Source organism: Glycine soja, chromosome 12, assembly GCF_004193775.1.
Source record: "Glycine soja cultivar W05 chromosome 12, ASM419377v2, whole genome shotgun sequence".
In the NCBI taxonomy this organism is placed as follows: domain Eukaryota; kingdom Viridiplantae; phylum Streptophyta; class Magnoliopsida; order Fabales; family Fabaceae; genus Glycine; species Glycine soja.
In genome coordinates, this window is record NC_041013.1 from 7,387,118 (window position 1) to 7,403,579 (window position 16,462).

The 16,462-nt window shown below is 35.6% G+C and overlaps 2 protein-coding genes across 2 annotated transcripts; one reads left to right on the top strand and one right to left on the bottom strand.

Moving 5' to 3' along the window:
• Positions 1-776: 776 nt before the first annotated feature.
• Positions 777-11,060, bottom strand: LOC114379707 (protein transport protein SEC24-like). The gene is made up of 14 exons (XM_028338393.1): positions 10,566-11,060; positions 10,399-10,464; positions 7,512-7,565; positions 7,249-7,421; positions 6,946-7,132; positions 6,680-6,825; positions 6,452-6,606; positions 5,893-5,974; positions 5,689-5,804; positions 4,309-4,413; positions 3,911-4,034; positions 3,372-3,649; positions 1,343-1,557; positions 777-1,256 (listed from the first exon to the last, which is right to left on the bottom strand). Exons 1-14 carry the CDS (start codon positions 10,894-10,896, stop codon positions 1,045-1,047), a joined length of 2,244 nt encoding a protein of 747 aa, XP_028194194.1. The 5' UTR covers positions 10,897-11,060; the 3' UTR covers positions 777-1,044.
• A 3,076-nt stretch (positions 11,061-14,136) lies between these two features.
• On the top strand, positions 14,137-15,004 carry LOC114379335 (probable calcium-binding protein CML18). The gene has a single exon (XM_028337976.1). The coding sequence runs from the start codon at positions 14,274-14,276 to the stop codon at positions 14,763-14,765; it is 492 nt and encodes a 163-aa protein (XP_028193777.1). The 5' UTR covers positions 14,137-14,273; the 3' UTR covers positions 14,766-15,004.
• Positions 15,005-16,462: the final 1,458 nt, after the last annotated feature.

Genomic DNA, 16,462 nt, shown 5'->3' on the forward strand with positions numbered 1-16,462 from the left:
CATGTTATTAGTTTTTTTTATTAACCTTATTTTTTATTTTTTAACTTCTAAATCTTTTTTTCCTTTTCTTTTATTTTTATTTAAAATTTATAGAGAGACACACTCTCCCCCTTGTAATAATAAAAAATATCTATATTTATTATATCATGATTATATTTATACTTCATTGTCCTATTATAATTATCTTTCAAGATAAAAAAAGTAATAAATAAATAAATAATAATTTTATTATATTATTTTTTTATTTATTAAAAAATACTAATTTATTTTTAATTTTTTATTTATTATTAATATTATAAAAAATATAAATAAAAAAATTTAATAATACAATTAAAATTAAAATGATAATTATTTCAAGACTTATTTTTTCTTCTTATACAACCATAATTATGGGATGAAAGAAGTATTATTAATTATAATTCTTATTTTCTTCTTTTTTTGGTTGCCATAAAATTTATTGTATAAATAACATTTCTTAACATAAAATGAATGAAAATTAAAAATAAAATACTATATTTTAAACTTACATGTTACAGTTATTATAGATATATATTTATCGCATGCTAGACACGCATAATTCGTAGTCGCAAATGCCTACGCTTTTAGGCCAAGATACAATCTATGATGATGGCCTAGGAAAAAAAATCATCAATGGCATATAAGTTTAAAGCGAAAGACAATTGGCTGTCATCTATCCTCAAAGAACGACTAAAAAGGCAACTTTGTAGAGGATAGAATTCTCAACACATTACTTTATCATCCAAATTCCAACACGGTAGGTCATTAATATAATCCATTTCTCCATTAACGTAAATCTAGAAGATCAGCCAGTGTAAATAAGGATAGTATTATAATGTACATTAACTAGCACTTCAAAAAAAAGGGTATAAATGATATAAAACAGGTACAACAAAGGCAACCAACCAAAAGCTTGACTCCATGGTTGGTTCTGAACGAACTAGAACCCATCCTTACAAAATGGAAGCACCTATAATGTATATAATTCCTGTATCTGTAAGTAGAAATTGTACCCAAAAGGGATCCCTATTTCATGAATTCCAAAACTTTCTGTGTAATGTCTTCAAGGAAAGAAACAAAACCCATCACACTGGTAAGACCACTTCCATCAACATCCTGCTCTTCGATCAGAAAGTTCTCAAAAATTGAGGCATCATCATGCCCTCCTCGAATAAAAATGAGCTTGGGAGTGATGCATCTCTCTTGCTTCAATTTGTTGATTGTAGTCCTTAACAAACCTGACAAGGTATTTTGCATAAAGTTTAGGCTGAAAAACGTTGTATTTAATGCATTGAGGACAGAAGGTAAATAAAAGAAGGCTTACAATCATGGGGTGGAGGAAAAGGAAGTGTCGGGTCTGCAGTCGAAGAATAAAACACAATCAGAATTGTGAATGCATCAAGGAAAAATATCGGACTGCCACTGGTAATCAGTGCTGCACGACTCAATGAATGACGAGGATATGCTTGTTTATCTGGAGTAGCATATGATGTCAACACGGGATACACAGCACGATGAAGGGAACTGGGTTCCAACATGCTGAAAAACAAATGAAAATGAACTGCACAATCAATTCTTGAATACATAAATTCAAAGCTAGTACAAAACTACAAACCAGGTTGCTGAAGCTTATTTATTGATTAATTAATTACCCAACAAACATCCCTATTCCCATACCCTTATCTTTCATTTAAGGTACTCAGTTTTGCACAGTCAATTCTTGTGAAAAAGTATTCTATTTTTGCTCATAGTAAGTTCTTAACCTAGACAAGGGAAACAAATTTTACAGCTATATATGTATAGGGCTTGATACATCACAAACAGGGAAAATAACCAAAGATAACTTTTATTTCTATGACAAATACAGGTTGGCTTGCTTCTAAATCCATGATGAATATGATTTTGTTATACTGTTAGGAACAAAAACTAAGCTACTCTATGCTAAGCTACACTAAACTGATACTTGATAATTCTTCTCTGCCCATTCTATTTCCTTTAGTGCTTATTTATACATGACTTATGGTTGTCTGTTAGTGGAAATCATATAACAATAATATTCTTCTAACAAAATTGCACTACTAACTGCATAACAAAATTGCTATAACAGATTTTGTTATGACCTATGGCTAGATGGTGATGGTGCTGTAATCATTGTTGCTTCATCCGATCATTCCCTAGCCCATAAAAAACACCTTGTCCTCAAGGTGTTGGGTGTAGAAAACAGAACCTGGATCCCAAATGAAAGTGGGTGAAGGAATGAGTAAATGAAGATCGTTGCAAAGGCAGAACCATTTGGCAGTGACGAGAATGTCATAGACGGTGGGGAGGAAGGGGTGGTGGAGATTTGTGTCCCTGACCATGGCGGCAAACACAACGGAAAGGGAGAAGCGGAGGTCGGAGGGAAGGATGCAGCGGCTAGGGGGCTCCACGAGGAACCGGTGACTGGCAGCCCGGAGGGGGTTGGAGGAGGGTGCGTGGTGCTTGGCGTTAACGGGGAGGTGGGAAGCTGCCATGGGAAGGGGAAGGCGGCATGGTTTCTGCTGGTGGTGGTGGCTTTGCAAAGGAAGAAGATGGGAAAAGTTGGCTGGTTACCTTGGGAAGCAGAGGTGGCATGGTTCCGGCTGGGGGTGGTGACTTCGCAGAGGAAGAAGATGGAGAGGATTGTCTAGGTACCATGGTATTCAATTTCAGGAGAATGACATCAAGTTTGGAATCCATGGAAGCTTGGGCTGCGGCGAGTTTGGCCATGGCGGCCTCGAGGCGGTCCACGCAGGCGGCGGAAAGTTCGGCGTCCGCCATTGAAGAGCGGTAGGTCGGACCAATTGTTAGGAACAAAAGACTAAGCTACTCTATGCTAAGCTATACTAAACTGATACTTGATAATTCTTCTCTGCCCATTCTATTTCGCTTATTTATACATGACTCATGGTTGTCTGTTAGTGGAAATCATATAACAATAATATTCTTCTAACAGAATTGCACTACTAACTGCATAACAGAATTGCTATAACAAATTCTGTTATGACCTATGGCTAGATGGTGATGGTGCTGTAATCATTGTTGCTTCTTCCTATCATATACTTTCAAAGTCAAATGTGCTTTCTTTAACAAATTGTAACCAAACTAACAAATTATATCGAGTAAAAGATTTGTCATACTATTTTCTTTATTATGCTATACTAGTGTGGGCAATGTTAGCAAAACTCTAAAATATATTACCCATTTTTTATGCGAATATCTTGGACTCAAAGTTCATTCATCTTTATGTTAGTCTGTTTAATTCCTTCCACCAGACACTTAAGGCATGATTTTGCAAACTCCATTGTGCAAATAAACCTGAGAGCAACAATTACCTGAAAAGGCATTGAAGATAGATGCGATAGTCCGGATGAACACCCTCTTCATGAAAGCGGAGAAGAGGATTTCGAAGTAGAGCAAAAATTAGGCGTGGTAGGGGCTGCAATTGAGGACATTGAGAGAATGCAACATCAATCTGAGATCTTACGGAACTTCCATTATTATACTGAATAAGCTTATATGCATCGTTGTACTGAGCTGTGAGGATCACTAGCCATTCTTGAAGCAAAATTCTACCCTCCCTAACTCCTTCCTCCAAAGAGGCTAATATAACCTGCAGAATAGAGTAAATTAATCAAAAAATTAAGTTGGAAGAATGACAAAAGAGAACTCATAAATTATAAAACAAAAAGAAAATGACAAGAGAAAAATATTGTTTGGTAATTTATATCCGTGACAAAAGTAATCAGATTTAAAAAACTAAAACAAAAATACAAGTAAAGCAAGCATACCACATTCAGGATTAAGATTGAAGAGTGGGACCAAAAACAAGCATCAATCCAAATGGCATAGAAGGTTGATTTTATAAATTCACCTTGTGAACAAGCAAAGATAGAACAACTTCGGGATCACAGCTATCATAAAGTTCATGAATGTTCTGAGCAACACCAAATTGCAATGTTCGGATCCTTAGCCGGCGCTGAAGGGAATGCTTGGTTCTGTATCAATAGTCAGCACAACAAACTGAGCCCCAAAATCCTTTACTCCATAAATTAAGTAATTTTTGGATGGCGGAAGAAAATAATAAATCTAAGCATAATTATCAGGAAAACTAAGGACTCAGAATTATAGCAAAACAAAAACCAACAATGAAATACAATTGATGTTCCAAAAAGCAGTTGTTACAGAATAAAAACCCATACCAAAATTTAGAATGCAAAAACAAGTGTAAATACAAGAAATCTAATGTTTGTTCTCTGCTGATTACCATACCTATTTGTAGAAACCCCTCCTGAATTAGAAATAGAAAGTTCCTGAGGAGGAACTACAACTGAGTACTGAAATGCAATCTGAATTGTAGGAACATCTGATTTAGTTCTGTCAAAAGAAAAAGTTAACAGTAAACCTTAATCAGATTACCAGTACAGGAAATGTATCAGACAAGCACAGCTATCTTGTGATAGAAATTATATCAAATTATAGAAGTTATGTTTTTTAAGATAAAAATTTGTTCAGCTACTCTTAGTTTAAATTTTTTTTGTTTTGCATTCAATTCACATGCTAACATGAGTATTTTATTTATATTATCTAAACCCCACAGTTAAAGAGCAAGCATTCTTTTTGCAAATAGAGGAAGTTTATTTTAATATATGAGGAAATTCACCATAGTTCTGGGCAAAATATCTGGAAGTTTAATCTTTACCACCCCTTCTCCTGGCTATTGCATGCTGAGCAAACTCAAGGATTTCCTTGTTCATAAGAAATCCAAAGTAAATCATCATATTAACAGTTTTGTCACTCTGATCTCTGAGATTGTTGGAATTATGGAGTTTTAGGTATAGAGGGAGGAACAGAGATAAAAGAGAATGAAATGCTGAATTGATATTAACTGAGACGTATTACAATGTGTGTTCATAAAACCTAAAGTACTAACCCTTATTTATACTAATCATAATTATAATTAATTAGAGAAACAGATCATAATAAGATAAGAACCAAAAAGTTGTGGGGGCAGACTGATGTCTGTATACTTGCATAGCATGATTTAAGCCAAATGGCAAATTTGAGAAGAGGAAGAAGAGAATGAAAATGAACCAAAAAGTGACAAAAAAAAACTGGAAAAAGTCACCAGTGGCAAAAGGTCTGAACCTGCCACAATGATGATATGGCAGTGGGAGATCAGCCACAGTGGCAGGAGACTATTTAAAACACACTGGAAAAATGCACAATGAAAGAGATTGGAACTCAACAAGAAACACGGGTGTTATGTTATGCAGGAGATGTCAGTGGTAGAACAAACCAATGAAGCAGATGACATAAATAACAAAAACAACAAAAGACTAGCAGAAGAAGAACAAGGCAGCCAAGAAAATGTTTGAAACGAGTCAATAAAATGCAAAGCCGAAGCTAAGATGGAGAAAGACGTGAACGGAATGAAAAATACAGACACATAAAACACTCAGTAATTGATGGAAAAACTAATGAACTTGGAGTTTACTACGTGAATTGCCTCATAATAACAAGTCTAAATAACACAAGGACAAGGCTTAACATGACACTTACAACTTCTTAATTTACCGGATTTAAACATATTAAAGAATGTATGAGCATTAAAGCTTGTAAGACATGATTGTAACCAGTAGCATTTTATACCTTGAAAATCCAACGTTGTTCTCAAACACAAAGTCGTAAGCATATGTAGCATAAGAATCACAACATATGATGTGTTGAACATTTTCATACTGTGGATCTGGAAAGAAGTGACCATACTGCAATAAAATAGCAAGTTATTCTATAGACTATAATAAGTAGACGCAAAATTGTGAATTACAAAGCCATCCCATACAACACACTTACAGAATTGCCAGGTTTAAATTCAGTCGAGGTTCTTAACCGCAGGACACAACCAAAAGCATACGGTCGACTCAGCATCCGATACCTGAAAAGAGGACAGATCACAACATAGTCACCCAAAGTGATATATGTGAAAGTGTGTACACAAATATCATTGATAGGTAAGGTGCTATTGGTAACACTTGTGATTTCAACTACAGTTGAGTTTAGTTACCCAATTAGAGTTCATGATTATCACTTAAAGTAACAGAATAATAAAACAATATGTGGTCAATTCAATTGCACTTGATTATTTTAAGTAATAAATAGCTGAACAAAATAAGAAACATTCATTTTGATATGTTTAACATAAAGATATATTGGTTTAATTTAAATCTAATGTGATTAAGGAGAAAACTGGTCTATAATAATACCACCTCAAGTTCAGATTGTATTGAAGGCACAGTCACACAGCCAATCAGCCAATACCAAACAACTATCTGTAACTGATCTAATATCAAACAATTGAAATGATTTTACCAGTAAAGCAAACCTAGGGATATTAAGTAAACACGAGACTTACATGTCCTGAGGCAATGTTGAATCCTCGGTACTTGTGTATAAAAATAAGGAACCCCCACTTTCAATACTCAGAAATTTTAGGGATGCCAAATCAGTGTACTCATTTGTTACGGCGAATATGTCAACACATACACCTGCTTGAACAGCAACAGCAGCCTGTAATACACATGTCAATTCTTCCACTTCTAGGAAATGGGAGATGGGAGTAACAATAACATAAGTTGAATACCAGATCTTTATAAAAGGGTGTCTGCTCCGGGAGTAAAGCACGATCAGCATCCTCTCCTTTGCTTGCATATTGTTCACCATATCGTCTTGTGTCCAATTGTCCAGCTCCATAATCAGGGGGACCAGACAAGAAGGCAAAGACTCTAGCTGCAGTTCTCAATAGAAATAATATCTGCTTGAAGCTTCTTTAAGTATCGAAGATTGAACATTAAAGAAACACACTAACAAAAGTCATAAACTGTAAGTTTTGTATTTGTTTGTTCAAACCTAAAGCAAAAGTGTTCCCATATTCAGATCCAAGGTAATTGCAGAGAGCTTCCATTGCCATCCCAAAACCACGCCCACCTATCAGAACACCATCCAGCCCTTGACCTGCTGCCGTGGTTCTCTCCCATGAAGTTGTTGGTCTAAGTGTTTCAAGTGCAGATGCAATACGGTCCTTACAAGTTTCCACCTTCAAAAAAAATATGGAAATTAGATCTGATACAGTTTTCCATATAAGGTTATCTTTTCCCTTCAACATACAGGTGCCAGAAACTGTAACAAAGGCATTGCATACAATTAACATACAGGAGCCAGAAACTGTAACAAAGGCATGACATCTTCAAGCTCAATGGGCAAGGTTCCCTCTGCATCAGGAGGGATAAAAACATTTTTCACAACAGGTATTGGACCTTGAACATCATACAATCCTAGTTTGTGGCTGAATGTAGCAAGCCCAAAAAGTGAACCAGGAGCAAGAGCTGCAATAGAACCCAAAAAAATGATAAGAGCAATGCTCAAGAGATGAACCTTATGCAGGAAAGCAATATATACTGTGATCAACATAATACCTTCCAGAGCTGCCAGCAATGCACTTTTAATAAGTTCTAGAAACTCCTCTGAAGCTGCAGTATAACCAAAAACATTTTTCTAAATCACAAAATGACAATTATAAAGATACATCCACATATTTAGGAAAGTAATCAAGGTTTAAAGAAGACAAGTGAAGGAAAACACAATGCAAGAATTGAATAACAAATGTAGTAAACTAGGCACAATTATCTTCACCTTGATCATTGCATCCTTCTATACATATCAAAGATATGCTTTGCAAATAAGGAATATCTGCAGCTGATTTATTAGGGATTATAATCAGCATTATGGAATATTATGTTTCCTTTTATTGTAACAAGTTTCACTATAAATAAAGGATCATTTGTGTGATACAAACACACATTTATAGAAACCCTATTTTATATGGTATCAGATTTTTTTTAGGGTTCTTTTCTTTTTCCTTTTTCTTTCCCTTTTTCCCTTCCACTGCTAGCACTCCTTTTCGCATGAACAGTGGCATGCACGTTGCAAGCCACCTTGCACTGCCACCGCGCTGCCATCACGCCGGTGTGACCCTCCGAATAGGAACACCCCTCTCCGGCAAACCCAACGCCGCCAATCGAGTCCCTGTCAGCCGTCACACGTGCCGCCCCTCTCTGGCACATGAAGCTCACATGCCAGCACCTTCTTATCGCATGATGTGCCTTTTCCAGCGTGTCCTCTTCTGGTGACCTTGTTTGAGCACTGTTTGGCCACGCTTGGTTGTTTTTGACTGGTGCTTGCCACTTTTCCCATGGCTACCGCATCCGCCTTGAGTTCCATTGTGACTTATACCACTGTTCCATTGATCCTGAGCAAAAAACTCACCGGGAAAGCCAACTATAGCACTTGGGCCACCACTATTTAGTTGTGGTTCCAAGGCCAAGGCTGTGCCGATCAGTTGATAACAAAAGTGACGGATGTTCCAATCGACAACCAAGCTCATTGAAAGCAAATTGACGCCTCTTTATGCAGTGTCTTGTGGTTCTCTCTTGCCCCTAACCTCAAAGCACAGTACCAAGCTTTTACAACTTGTTATGATGTGTGGACCAAGGCTAAGAAAGTTTATTCCAACGATGTCCATCACTTCTACAATGTACTCACCAGCCTAATGAACATTAAGTTGGAGAACATGGACATGCAAACATACCTTGGTAATATGGATCGTTTAATTGCGGAATATTCCACTCTTATGCCCTTTACTACTAATGCAGAGACATTTTACAAACAACACGGACAGTTCTTCATGGTAGTTGCTCTTGTCGGACTCACACCGGACCTTGAAGCAGTCCGCAATCAGATTTTATTGAGTCCCACAGTTCCTACATATGACTTAGTTCAGGAGTAGTTATTGCGTCTCTCCATTCCACGTACCTTTGGACCTTCTTCCATGTCTACCGGGAATTCCTCTGCCCTTGTATCTCATTCCTCTCATCATGGAGGACTTGGTATTCACTATCACTACTACAATAATTGGGGTCATGCTGAAGCAAAGGTATTCGGTCCACTTGTAATCCATCGCATTATGCAAAGGTATTCGGTCCACTCGTAATCCCAATCCTAAATATGCCAAAATTGTCTGCTATTCTAATGCTGACTGGGCAAGATCACCATCAGATAGGAGGTCCACTTTTGGATATTATGTTCTCAATGGAGGAAACTTGATCTCCTATAGGAGCAAGAAGCAGAAAACAGTTGCTATATCTAGTGTTGAAGTTGAGTACCGTGCTATGGCAGTAGCTACATGTGAGATTACATGGCTTAGACAACTTCTCCAACAGCTAAAATTTGGAGACACTCAAGATACTAAACTGATATGTGACAATCAAGTTGCTATTCACATTGCGTCAAATCCGATCTTTCCATGAACGGACTAAACACATGGATATTGATTGTCACTTTGTGAGAGAAGGTGCTTTTAGGAGAAATCATCACTGACTTTGTCAGCTCTAGTGACCAACTTGCAGACATGTTCATTAAATCCCTCAAGGGCTCTCGTGTTGACAACATTTGTAACAAGCTTGGATCATATGACATATATGCTCCAGCTTGAGGGGGAGTATTAAAGATATGCTTTGTAAATAGGGAATATTATGTTCCCTTTTATTTTAATAAGTTTCACTATAGATAAAGGCTCATTTATGTGATACAAACACACAATTACAGAAACCCTATTTTATAATACAGATTAAAAAAAAAGAAATAGGCAGAAAGGGATAGAAAGATTTGATAGGGGGAAAGGATCAAAATCAAGGCCACTTTTGCAATCACAGCCTCCTCATTCAACAGAAGTTAGTCCAACAAACACAGTCTCCATAACAGTTTCAAATCCTACATTAGTCTAACTTGCAGCAGTCATGGCTTGTACAACTGAAAAGGCATGACCACATAATCTAACAATCATTGTCGTTTTTTTTTTCTTCTCGTCTTAATAATTCATATCCAGACACAAGATGTCATGTGTATTGAATAATGAGAAACCAGACATATAAAGTTCAAATCACTAAGCAACATATCCTGCTGAATTATAAATGAAATGCCATAAAAAAAAATCATTAAAATTTCCTAGTCGTGTTTGGATTGCCGTTTCAAAGCTTCAAAACATCCATTTGCACTTTTCTAGGCACTAAACAGAGAAGGAGCTCCAATGTTGGATTGAAGAGAACATTGGATGTAACTTTTTTTCCCAAACACACACCTAGTGAACCAAGTCCTAATCAACGAACCAACTAAACAAAAGCAAAACCACGAAATTCCTAACCAATTAACCTCACTGAACCCATCCATTTGCTAAAATCCAGTTCCAATTACTGCAATTAGCATATCAACTAGCTGCCTTGTGACGCAAAATGCAAGGAATCTTACAGGACAAGTCAACAGCAGCAACATAAACCGGACACGCCTGCATTGCCGCTACCTCTGCGGATTCCTCTGCAACAATTGCAATTCAAAAAACAGTCAAATCTGAAAACCATGCACAAGGGCAATTCAATTCCAACCCAATCCAATCCATTAATAATGAGGATAATTACGCGAAGGCAATTCGAGATCTACGAAGGAGGACATCATCTCGGCGCAGGACTGAGGGCGAGAGTAGCGGTCGATGGCGTCGGAGGAGAGTCCATTGAGGTTGCCGCAGAGGGAGCAGGACCAGGACCACTGCTCGAGCTCGCAGTAGGTGTTGAAGTAGGCCCAGCAGTTCTCGCACCGGGGCAAGAGGTCGCCGCCGGAGCCGTACGACGGAGCGCGGGTGTTCTCGTCGGTGGCGGCGAACGGCGTGACGGTGACACCCCAGAGCAGGCCGGAGCCCTCGCGCGCGTCCGTGTCCATCGGGAAACGCGACACTGTGGACCGCACCGCCATGCTTCTTCTTCCTTCTTCCTCAGCCCAAGCGTTGTGCTCGCTCGCTGTGCTGTGAGATCAGTGCGTGGAGACTGAGTTAGACTCGTTCCCTCACTTGACTCACTCGATTGCAAGAGGGTGAATTTTGGTTGGGTTGGATTGATTAGGGTTGAAAATTTGTTGGTCTAATTTCATCTTATGTTACACCACCAAGTCAAGTTGACTCTAATTAAAAGAAAATATTTTTAGTATGTAAAATATTGAAAAATAAATTTGAAATAGTTAATCAAATAGAGTAATATAAGTTCAATTTCTCTAGAGTGGACCTAAATTTCAAGAGTTTATTTATTTTTTATTTTTTTAGTACAAGAGTATCATTTATTGAAAGCAATCGTATTTGAGATACAGAAATTGACGCTCAAACTTTTCTTTCAAGAGTTTAGTTTGATTTTAATTGTGAAATTTTCGAGCTAATCTATCAAGTTGGGTTAAATTTGTCATCTTTAATGTTTGCATGCAAATTTACTCACTTAGGTAAGATTATTATATGCAAAATTCAATGGCTGGTATTTTTTTTAGTAATCTAATTTTTACAAAATTTGTAAAAGCTATTAGTTTTTAAAAACATATTACACGTGGAAAAGAAAAATAAAAATAAGGTTGGACCAAGTACGTGATCCCCTTTATTCAACTTTGGTCCCCTTTTCCGATTTGGTTTCCATTTCGTTCTTGTTGTGTTGTGTGTGGTCACAAATTAGTTGTTCTTAACCTGTACACTTTCATTTTGATGCTTACTTTGTTTTGCGGAGACAAAACTCTTGAAAATCCCTGAAGAAAACAGCGTCAGATCGGAAATAGTTAATGGCCCACAAAACTATGGCACCGTTGGTGGACTTTGGCACCCCAACCTTCGTCATGTTTTAACACAATGTCATATTCAAAACTTGAATTCGACACATTTAAGTTAAAATAATTCAATGATGATGGTTTTGTGCATGTTCACATAAGAACTTAACGAATTAACCTTATTATACTCTTTTGTCAATCGAACAATCTAGCAAGTAAAATTGTAATGTAAGTTTTGATGAACAGATTTTATCACAACAAACCAAATTTCAAAAAATTTCACCAAGCTAATGATGTGTTGAGTGCAAAGATGGCCTAGTAATGACAGTCCACAATGGCCTCGTGTGGCTTCAAATGCAACAAGAAGAAATGAAGAGGAAGGAGAGAGAAGTTTTGTGGTAGACTAGAAAACTAGAAAAGGAGGATATTTTCCATATTTCAGAAAATTTATTAAGGTCGTGATTCTTAAATATATAATTAGTTTGAAATATTTCTCCATAAACTCGTATAAAAGTATAAAATATGAAAGTAAAATGTATTGAGTTTTTTATAAGATAAAATTAACATATACAACTAAGATTTTGAAGAAGTTAAATAAAAAAGTTCTATAAAATAAAGTATATAGAAGTTAACTTTAACTTATACGAGAAACTCAATTCATAGAAGAAAGAGATTCCTAGTCACACTATCATTTACAAAACCTAGTTTTTTTCCAGAAAGCCTGTAGTTGTGGCTTTGGAAAAAAAGTACAAGACCTTTAAAAAAACCAATTCAAACGTTCTAAATCCTTTAAGAGTTTTATCTTCCGTTTAAAAATTAAACTAGCTTCTAAAATACCCTCCCCTGCAAAAAGAAGAAAGAGGTGCCAAAAAAATAATCACAAAACCCCAAAATTTAAACAAACAAACAACAACTACTGTTGAAATGCATGGTAAAGAATAGTAACAAAATTAATGCAAATAAGCTACCCAAATGATGAACTCTCCCTACCTAGTGTAGCTTATCACCTTTGCAAACAAAATTTTCTTGGGCAACTAAGCTATATGAATGGAATCCAACTCCTCTCCATTTGATAGAATAAATGGACATCTTCAGTCATTCAAAACAATGAGTGGCACGTGCTTTAAAAAAACTATCAACGGATGAAATTAAAAGCGGGATGCAACTTTCATTTTCCTTATCAAAATGACTTGTAGTTTGATAAACAATCAAAAACGATAATTTAAAAAAAAATGTACGAAAACATTCTTAGCATTTCCCGCAAAACAAGAATAACCATCTTCTTCATTGTTAGGCTACTAATCTCCATTGTTACAAACAAGTGTTTTCCGTTGCTGTAAAAGTTCCTCTACACAAACAAGTGTTTGAACTCATTTTGATTGAAATCCATTTCTCCTAAGTTTTGCTAAGATTTTCCGATCCACACATTAATAAAAGAGTCACCATGACACCAAGGAACCAAATATTATAAAAATAATTATTGACATGTTGAATAGATTAGATCAAAATATCAGTTAATTTTCATTGGACCAAAAATTTCAATAAACTTCCATTGAACAAAAATATTAATAAGTTTTCATTCGATTAATTTATTAGATCTCAAATTTTATTTCATTTAAGGATAAAATATAATTTAATATTTATTTTATCTTTTTTTGTCGTTACTATAATATTATAATAAACACTTAAAAAATAAGAAAACAAACATAATAATAAACATAATATTGATTAATAAACATAATTTAATCCAATAGAAAACTTATGCATTTTGATTTTATTTATCTATTCAATTTTGCCAATCATTTTTGTCACATATTCGTATCTTGTTCATATAGTCTCTTTCATTAACTAGTTAACTTAACTAATGAATAAATTTATTATATTTTTTTTCACTTTTTAGAATTAAAATTTGAACATAATAAATATAAAAGAACAAAATAAAATAAAACTAAAATAAAATTTAATGGATACATTTAAGTCAAATAAAAATGATAAAGTTATTTTTATGGGCCAGCGTGACAGGTGCTACACTATTCTCAAATAGACCAAGTATGGTCAAAAGAGTGATATCAAATTGTAACGGTGACCGCTGCCAGCAAGGATAACGTGGGAACTGGTCACGCGATTCCCGCGTATCAATATCAAAACCTTCTAAAGATGAAACAAATTTACATAAAATAATAAATATGCCCGAAAACTTGAAATAATAGCATTGAACAAATTTAGGGGATAATAACTTCTCTGTCAACCGATCCGCACCACAATTCGCATTCTAATTAACTATTAATCATCATTAATAATATACTTATTTTCATCATGGTTTGACTTTGACATGAAAAATAATAAAAACCCATAAAAAAAATTAAACTCCTTCATTGTGTCGTGTATATAGTAGTATTTTATTTATAAGAGCTACCCCTTGGAACATTCAAAACAGATCCTACATTTGGGCAAAAAGGAAGCTCAACCACATCCAATACCTCAGACCACACAACAGTGTAGAAGGGAGATTTGAAAGTGCATGTGAAGAAACGCATTAGAAGAGAAAAAAGATGAGCAAAAAACAGACGGTGAAATTAGACGAGGAGCAAATCGCAGAATTGCGCGAAATCTTTCGGTCCTTCGATCGGAACAATGACGGGAGCCTGACGCAGTTGGAGCTGAGTTCGCTTCTGCGCTCGCTTGGTCTGAAGCCCAGTGCAGACCAACTCGAGGGATTTATTCAGAGGGCGGACACCAACAGCAATGGCCTGGTGGAGTTCTCGGAGTTCGTTGCTCTGGTCGCGCCGGAGCTTCTGCCGGCCAAGTCGCCCTACACGGAAGAGCAGCTGAAGCAGCTGTTCCGAATGTTCGATCGTGACGGGAACGGCCTCATCACTGCGGCGGAGTTGGCTCACTCCATGGCTAGGCTTGGCCATGCCCTCACCGCCGAGGAGCTGACCGGGATGATCAAAGAGGCCGACACCGACGGCGATGGCATGATCAACTATCAGGAGTTCGCTCATGCTATTACTTCCGCTGCTTTTGATAATTGCTGGCCTTAACCACTCTCTTTCTAGGTAATAATGTAAATTCAATTTTTTCGGGAGAAATTACGAGATTAGCGATCCATTTAATAAGGGAGAAACTTTTTATTCTTATTTCAAGAATTTGAGTTTATATTTTGCTATATTTTGATGTACAACGATGATAATAAGGAGCAAATCTAAGTGCTTATACATCTATTCCAACTTCTCCAACCTGACCCTAGTAAGTCTAATAGTATTACTACCTTTTTGTTGTATTATAGTGCTTTTGTTTCTTTCTTCACTTTAGTTTATGCGTATTATACAATATAGGAAACAATATGTTAATGGGGAGAATAATACATACATATGAAATATGGATTCAAATATTACTTTATACGGTATTAAAAACCATTTTGTAAATTTCCTGTAACTTCTTAAGTCAGTGCATGCTGCATATAACTTTTTGTTTTTCCTATTAATAACAACTGATGAATTTAACATTACTAGTTAGCAATAAGTCTCATATTTCACTTTAATGTTATGCAACTACAGTTGTAACTTAAACCGAGATCTATTAAAATCCTACTAATGCTAAAGATGTGTCCACTAATTTGCTCTTCTAGCACAGATTAGACAGCCAAACTTGGATTGATTCAGGACACTGCATGTACCAATAGGGTCCAAGCCTTTCCCTTGAGAGTCATCATTTTTCTGTAGACAAAGATGGTAAACTAGATTTAGATCAATTGAGCCGGTGTTTAAGTTTGAGTTAGAAGATTTTGTATGCTATTCAATATCCTTTTCCTATCAGAACAGGGGAGCTAGTACATCAATTTTCGGACCTTGTGGTGACATAAAAAGTTGATTTTTTTTTATATATATATATAAAGAAGGTACTGCAATTAAGCATTTCCTGATATTATCACTGTAGATGCACAAGAAAACTCCACAATAGATTTGTTTCAAGAATTTCTTCCAAGTTATTAGGGTTGGCAAACAACCGCTACAACCACACCAAAAACAACCAATTTCTCCAAAGCAAATAAATATAATAGCAGAACTGATTTGTATCTTAAAAACAGTTTGGTTAATTAGTCTCAAATTCAACTCGGTTAATTGTATTTACCAGTATGAATTATAACTAATCAAATTGCAAAGTCACGGTCTTGTGGAAGAGGACTAGCACCTTGTCGTTGTTTCCAATGCAACTTCGTTGTAGATCTAATCACAAGAAAATGAAGAAACATTCAAGTAACGTTAGGAACACTGACCACATACATTTAAACTTTTTACTATTTTTTAATTTGGTACATTTGGTTTTTCGGTAGATTAAAATTTTACTATTAAAAATTATTTTTTAATTGTTAAAATATTTTTTATTAGTAATAGTAAATATTAATTATATTTAATATTAATTGAAAATATTGAGCATTGGTTAAAAAAATCAAATAAGATCTTTTGTTCTTTAGAATGGTTTCAATTTTCTGTTTATATGTAGAGTTGTAGACATTCTTTCCTCTTGGTCCTTAAAAATAAAAAGAATCTACTTTTTATGAGTCTTGCTAAGAATATTTATTGATTGAGAAAATTAATAAAAATTAAAAACAATGTCGAAATATATTGAGAATTGATTAATTTTTAACCAATGTCTTTAGGAAGTCAGTTAGTATAGGAGTAGTATTTTTTAAAGTCCTACAGTACTGTTGACTATTTATACAACTCTCAAAACTATT